The 7,930-nt window shown below is 40.6% G+C and overlaps 1 protein-coding gene across 1 annotated transcript; it reads left to right on the top strand.

The window, feature by feature from the left end:
• The first annotated feature begins 5,941 nt into the window (after positions 1 to 5,941).
• On the top strand, positions 5,942 to 7,000 carry LOC132525291 (olfactory receptor 52I2-like). Its single transcript, XM_060157830.1, is given in 2 exon segments — positions 5,942 to 6,033; positions 6,036 to 7,000. Coding segments are annotated over 2 exon segments (993 nt in total). The 5' UTR covers positions 5,942 to 6,005.
• The last annotated feature ends 930 nt before the right edge of the window (positions 7,001 to 7,930 follow it).

The raw sequence follows: 7,930 nt of genomic DNA, 5'->3' as shown, positions 1-7,930 counted from the left end.
CGCGTACCGCAAAAAAAAAAAAAATCTGCACAAAACTAAAAGCTGGTTCTTTCAGAAGATAAACAAAACAGATAAGCCATAAACAAAATGGATAAGCCATTAGGCAGACTTACCAAGAAAAAAGGGAAGAAAACTCAAATCAGTTGAATTAGAAATGAAAAAGGAGAAGTAACAACTGACACTAAAGAAATACAAAGGATCATGAGAGATTACTACAAGCAACTATATGCCAATAAAATGGACAACCTGGAAGAAATGGACATTTTCTTAGAAAAGCACAACCTACAGAGACTGAACCAGGAAGAAATAGAAAATATAAACAGACCAATCACAAGCACTGAAGTTGAAACTGTGATTAAAAATCTTCCAACAAACAAAAGCCCATGATCAGATGGATTCACAGGCAAATTCTATCAAACATTTAGAGAAGATCTAACACCTATCCTTCTCAAACTCTTCCAAAATATAGTAGAGGGAGGAACACACCCAAACTCATTCTACAAGGCCACCGTCAGCCTGACACCAAAACCACACAAAGATGTCACAAAGGAAGAAAACTACAGGCCAATATCACTGTTGAACATAGATGCAAAAATCCTCAACAAAGGGACGTCCCTGGTGGCACAGTGGTTGAGAATCCACCTGCCAAGGCAGGGAACATGGGTTCAAGCCCTTGTCCGGGAAGATCCCACATGCTGTGGAGCAACTAAGCCCATGCGCCACAACTACTGAGCCTGTGCTCTAGAGCCCGCAAGCCACAACTACTGAGCTCACGTGCCACAGCTACTGAAGCCCGTGCACCTAGAGCCCATGCTCCACAATAAGAGAAGCGACTGCGATCAGAAGCCCAACACCGCAACGAAGAGTAGCCCCTGCTCGCCGCAACAAGAGAAAGCCATGTGCAGCAACGAAGACCCAATGCAGCCATAAGTAAATAAATAAATAAATAAAATTTACAAAAATAAATCTTCATCAAAATACTAGCAAACAGAATCCAACAGCACATTAAAAGGATCATACACCATGATCAAGTGGGGTTTTTCCCAGGAATGCAAGGATTCTTCAATATACGCAAATCAATCAATGTGATAAACCATAGTAACAAATCAAAGGAGAAAAAGTATATGATCATCTCAATAGATGCAGAAAAAGCTTTCGACAAAATTCGTCACTGATTTATGACAAAAACCCTCCAGAAAGTAGGCATAGAGGGAACTTACCTCAACATAATAAAGGCCATGTATGACAAACCCACAGCCAACATCATCCTCAATGGTGAAAAACTGAAACCATTTCCACTGAGATCAGGAAAAAGACAAGGCTGCCCACTCTCAGCACTATTATTCAACATAGTTTTGGAAGTTTTAGCCACAGCAATCAGAGAAGAAAAAGAAACAAAAGGAATCCAACTTGGAAAGGAAGAAGTAAACTGTCACTGTTTGCAGATGACATGATACTATTCATAGAGAATCTTAAAGATGCTACCAGAAAACTAGTAGAGCTAATCAATGAATTTGGTAAAGTAGCAGGATACAAAATTAATGCACAGAAATCTCTGGCATTCCTATACACTAATGATGAAAAATCTGAAAGAGAAATTAAGGAAACACTCCCATTTACCACTGCAACAAAAAGAATAAAATATCTAGAAATAAACCTACCTAAGGAGACAAAAGACCTGTATGCAGAAAACTATAAGACAGTGATGAAAGAAATTAAAGATGATACCAACAGATGGAGAGATATACCATGTTCTTGGATTGGAAGAATCAACATTGTGAAAATGACTATACTACACAAAGCAATCTACAGTTTCAGTGCAATCCCTATCAAACTACCAATGAAGGGCATTTTTCACAGAACTAGAACAAGAAATTTCACAATTTGTATGGAAACAGAAAAGACACTGAATAACCAAAGTAATCTTGAGAAAGAAAAACAGAGCTGGTGGAATCAGGCTGCCTGGACCTCAGACTATGCTACAAAGCTACAGTAGTCAAGACAGTATGGTACTGGCACAAAAACAGAAATATAGGTCAATGGAACAGGATAGAAAGCCAAGAGATAAACCCACGCACATATGGTCAATTAATCTATGACACAGGACGCAAGGATATACAATGGAGAAAGGACAGTCTCTTCAATAAGTGGTGCTGGGAAAACTGGACAGGTACATGTAAAAGAATGAAATTAGAACACTCCCTAACACCATACACAAAAATAAACTCAAAATGGATTAGAGACCTAAATGTAAGACCGGACACTATCAAACTCTTAGAGGAAAACATAGGCAGAACACTCTTTGACATAAATCACAGCAAGATCTTTTTTGATCCACCTCCTAGAGTAATGGAAATAAAAACAAAAATAAACAAGTGGGACCTAATGACACTTATAAGCTTTTGCACAGCAAAGGAAACCGTAAACAAGACCAAAAGACAACCCTCAGAATGGGAGAAAATATTTGCAAATGAATCAATGGACAAAGGATTAAGCTCCAAAATATATAAACAGCTCATGCAACTCAATATTAAAATAACAAACAACCTAATCCAAAAATGGGCAGAAGACCTAAATAGGCATTTCTCCAAAGAAGATATACAGACTGCCAACAAACACATGAAAGGATGCTCAACATCACTAATCATTAGAGAAATGCAAATCAAAACCACAATGAGGTATCACCACACACCGGTCACAATGGCCATCATCAAAAAATCTAGAAACAATAAATGCTGGAGAGGGTGTGGAGAAAAGGGAACCCTCTTGCACTGTTGGTGGGAATGTAAATTGATACAGCCACTATGGAGAACAGTATGGAGGTTCCTTAGAAAACTAAAACTAGAACTACCATACGACCCAGCAATCCCACTACTGGGCATATACATGGAGAAAATCATAATTCAAAAAAGAGTAATGTATCACAATGTTCATTGCAGCTCTATTTACAATAGCCAGGACATGTAAGCAACTTAAGTGTCCATCATCGGATGAATGGATAAAGAAGATGTGGCACATATATACAATGGAATATTACTCAGCCATAAAAAGAAAGGAAATTGAATTATTTGTAGTGAGATGGATGGACCTAGAGTCTGTCATACAGAGTGAAGTAAGTCAGAGAGAGAAAAACAAATACTGTATGCTAACACATATATATGGAATCTAAGAAAAAAAATGGTCATGGAGAATCTAGGGGCAAGATGGGAATAAAGACACAGACCTACTAGAGAATGGACTTGAGGATATGGGGAGGGGGAAGGGTAAGCTGTGACAAAGTGAGAGAGTGGCATGGACATATATACATTACCAAACGTAAAATAGATAGCTAGTGGGAAGCAGCCGCATAGCACAGGGAGATCAGCTCGGTGGTTTGTGACCGCCTAGAGGGGTGGGATAGGGAGGGTTTGAGGGAGGGAGACGCAAGAGGGAAGAGATATGGGAACAGATGTATATGTATAAGTGATTCACTTTATCATAAAACAGAAAGTAACACACCATTGTAAAGCAATTATACACCAATAAAGTTGTTAAAAGAAAAAAAAGATGTGGCACATATATACAATGGAATATTACTGAGCCATAAAAAGAAACGAAATTGAGTTATTTGTAGTGAGATGGATGGACCTAGAGTCTGTCATACAGAGTGAAGTGAGACAGAGAAAAACAAATACTGTATGCTAACACATATATATGGAATATATTAAAAAAGAAAAAGGTTCTGAAGAACCTAGGGGCAGGACAGGAATAAAGACGCAGACGTAGAGAGTTGACTTGAGGACACGGGAAGGGGGAAGGGTAAGCTGCAAGGAAGTGAGAGAGTGGCATGGACGTATATACACTACCATATATAAAATGCATAGCTAGTGGGAAGCAGCCGTATAGTACAGGGAGATCAGCTCTGTGCTTCGTGACCACATAGATGGGTGGGATAGGGAGGGTGGGAGGGAGACACAAGAAGAAGGGGATATGGGGTTATATGTATACGTATAGCTGCTTCACTTTGTGATATGGCAGAAACTAATACACCATTGTAAAGCAATTATACTCCAATAAAGATGTTTAAAAAAATTTAACCAAAAAAAATGAGAGACCAAGTAGTAATGTTAAATGTTTGGGATAGGTCAAGTAAAATAAAGAATGAAAAGAAAACGCTGGATTGGCAACATGTTATTGATGGAGATCATTGTTGGTCTTAGCAAGAAAATTTTTAGTAGCAATAGACTGAAGAGTCAAAAAGGAAAAAAAAAAGACCAACCAAACTGTCCAGTCATTTGAAAGCACTAATAAGATATGTAAACCTTTAGCAGTGCTAATTGAGAAGAAAAAGGAATGAGGGGGAAAAAATGAGGGGGAAAAAATCTCTCAAGAGAATGAAAGGTATGACTAGTTACAACTTGCGAGGGCTAGAGAGAGGAGGGATGGGCAGGCACCGGCTGAGACTGCCCTCAGAAGAAAGGTGATTTTATACAGGGCAGAGATGTAGAGAGGAAGATCTTGGATCAGAGGTGAGTGGGGGGAGGAGGCATTCTGGTTCCTTAGACTCTTCTTCGACTTTTTAAGGAATGATGCTTAACCTTGAGTTTGTGGCATTCAGGAAACACACAGCTGTCTTAAGGATATATATGTTTTCACTCTGCACTATCATTCTACTTCAAAAAGTTTTCCCGCATCTTCTCATGATCTATCACTGAAGATGTTTCACTCATCACAGCAAGGTCCTCTGACCATCAAACAGAGCTCGTTAGTTTATTCAGTCTGTTCCGTTATAAGGCATTTCTTATGTTTAGGGTTTTTTTTGTTTGTTTCAATAAAGACCACAGATTGTAATCATATCCCAGAAATTTGCCTTTTTAGAAAACTTCTGAGGACTCTCATCAAGGCTGCTTTGGTACCTGGGTGTGGCGTCAATTAGTGGTAGGCTCTCCAGGGGGTAAATGGAAGGGGCAAATGTATGTCACTTGATTAGCATTGAGAACCAGGTAAATTTTTGTCTCATCCTTGGTTAAAAGAGAAAATGCTACTGTAGCTGATGGGATTCTGTGGCCAGTACTCCATCAATCTGATCTACTCAATTTTTTAGGGAGGAGCCAGGCCTGATAAGAAATCCAAGAAGGGTCAAGTGAAGGCAGTGTCCAAGGATATGGAAAGTTCTTAGCCTTAAAAAACTCCTGACTGAGGGGAGGGACGGGGTGATAATTAATAGCATGCTAGTCTCCAGGCTTGGCAAATAAGCACTCTTCATTTAAGATTGCCTGGACACCTGGGAAACAGTTCTTGGGCTATATATGACTATCGTAAAGTCAACATAGTCACACAATTGGTGTGGTGACCCACTAGCCGGAGGCCTTGAGAGATGCAATATTAGGGAAGTGAGAGACTGAGGAAGGAGAAGATGCACAATGTGACATGTTCAATCTCACAAAGTTTCATTCAACAATTATTAAATATTAGGAACTGAACATACAAAAATAACAGAAAAACTCTTTCCTTTGTTTTCTCATTCATTCATTCAACTGTTTGCTATAATGAGTACACATATCTTCTTTTAATGGACTTGTGCACCCCAGCTATGGGTGCACACAGTTGGTATAAGGTATAAGGCCATGAACAAGACACATATGATTGAATACAATAAAGTCACAGGTAGAGTATTGGAATTGTCAATTTAGGTCCCTCAGAGGTCAGCATGGATGAGAGTCCATAAAAGCTCTGAAGGTACCTAATTTAGTTTCCGCATGGGATGGGGCAGGAGGCAGAGAAGGCTTCCTGAAGGACGTAACTCATGATATTTGAACGATGAACAGAAGTTAGTAAGGCACAGTACTGAGGAGGATGGAAGGTGGAGCAGGAAAACTTTGTCAGATGTCACTTCCTTAATCCTGTGGTCCACTGAGTTAAGAATACCACCAGGCTCTCCTAACACCATAGCTGGGAACAAGTCTTACAGGATTGCATCCTTTTACATCATTTTATATATTAACAGGAAAGCAGTCTCATCTGTGATGCTGGGGCCACCCTACAACCATACAATGGAACCCCTTGCCACCTCGTCCTGGTGGGTATTCCAGGTTTGCAATCTTCACATCTTTGGCTGGTTACCTCACTGAACATCGTGTATACCATAGCCCTGTTAGAAAACACCCTCATAGTGACTGTAATGTGGATGGATTCCACCCTACAAGAGCCCATGTACTGCTCCCTGTATATTCTGGCTGCTGTGGACATTGTCATGGCCTCCTTGGTAGCGCCCAAGATGGTGAGCATTTTCTCCTTAGGAGACAGCTTCATCAGCTTTAATGCTTGTTTCACTCAGATGTATTTTGTCCATGCAGCCACAGCTGTGGAGACAGGGCTGCTACTGGCCATGGCTTTTTGCCGTGTGGCCATCTGTAAGCCCCTACACTACACGAGAATTCTCACACCTCAAGTGATACTGGGAATGAGTGTGATCATCACCATCAGAGCTATCATATTCCTGACTCCATTGAGTTGGATGGTGAGTCATCTGCCTTTCTGTGGCTCCAATGTGGTTCTCCATTCCTACTGTGAGCACATAGCTGTGGCCAAGTTGGCATATGCCCACCCCATGCCCAGTAGTCTCTACAGCTTGATTGGTTCCATTACTGTGAAAACCCACAGAACCTCCATTACTGTGGGTTCTGATGTGGCCTTTATCGCTGCCTCCTATAACTTGATTCTTCAGGCAGTATTTGGTCTCTCCGCAAAGAATGCTCAGTTGAAAGCATTAAGCACATGCGGCTCCCATGTCGGGGTTATGGCTCTGTACTACCTACCTGGGATGGCATCCATCTATGTGGCCTGGCTAGGGAAGGACACAGTGCCTTTGCACATCCAGGTGCTGGTAGCTGACTTGTACCTGATCATCCCACCAACCTCAAACCCCATCATCTATGCCCTGAGAACCAAACAAATAAGGGAGCGAACATGGAGCTTGCTGACGCACTGCCTCTTTAACCACTCCAACCTGGGTTCATGAACACAAAGTCTGTTCAGACCTTGAGCATTCCAGCCAAGTTCAAAGATGCCTGAGAGGTCTGTGGAGCTGGTTTGGTTCACCTGGTACCTGGTACTTCTAAGATGAAGCTGTAAAGGGTAACTTTGCCTAACTTTTCAATTTTTAGCAAGGATATAAAAGAAATAATTTTCTGACAATGGTTTTATGGTTTCAATTAACTAGTATCTGAATCAGAGGTAAGTTTGGGAAGAGAATATAGATTTGGGATTTTCCCTTCCTGACCTACACTTCCAACTTAGTATCCTACCAGTCCCTCTGCAGAAGAAACCAACTGTTAGGTACCCCTATACCTGATTGATTTTCTCACAACTGTTCATCTCCTTATGTTATTATATGGAAGCTACTGTTAATATATGTGACCCTGACCTCTGGCCCATTGATGAATCCACTCAACTTGGGTCATGTGCTCACACCTGGACCAGAGTCTGTCTCCAGTCAAAATGGATCCCAGTTTATCTGAGGAGATACAAACTTGGGGTCACTGATGGTGGCCATTTTCCAACACACGAACTTGGAAAGAGAAATCTGTTCCACAGCAAGAGAAACAGATTAGCAAAATGGGATGAAGAAACTGAGTCTCTGGTTCCAATTCATTTTGAACACCTAGGTACACCCCTGTTATTAAGTTCTGTAAGATATACCTCTATAGCTTTTTAATATCCCCACTATTGTTAAGCTAGTTGTAATCAGTATACTAATCACCAGATTTTTGTTTCTAAGCAACATTAGCTAAAGCAACGTGAGTTTGGTTTTGACATCTATCTCTTTGCTTCTTAGTCCTGCCTGTGTAACTAAACTGAAAGATACAAAATAGAGGGATCAAATATAACACAGGTCTTTCTTCTTTTGGACATCTCTAAGGAGATATGCTCTGGGATAAAAAGTTAATAG

This window comes from Lagenorhynchus albirostris, chromosome 9, assembly GCF_949774975.1.
Source record: "Lagenorhynchus albirostris chromosome 9, mLagAlb1.1, whole genome shotgun sequence".
Lineage (NCBI taxonomy): Eukaryota > Metazoa > Chordata > Mammalia > Artiodactyla > Delphinidae > Lagenorhynchus > Lagenorhynchus albirostris.
Note: the sequence above shows the minus strand (reverse complement) of the source record. Positions and strands in the feature narration are given on the sequence as shown.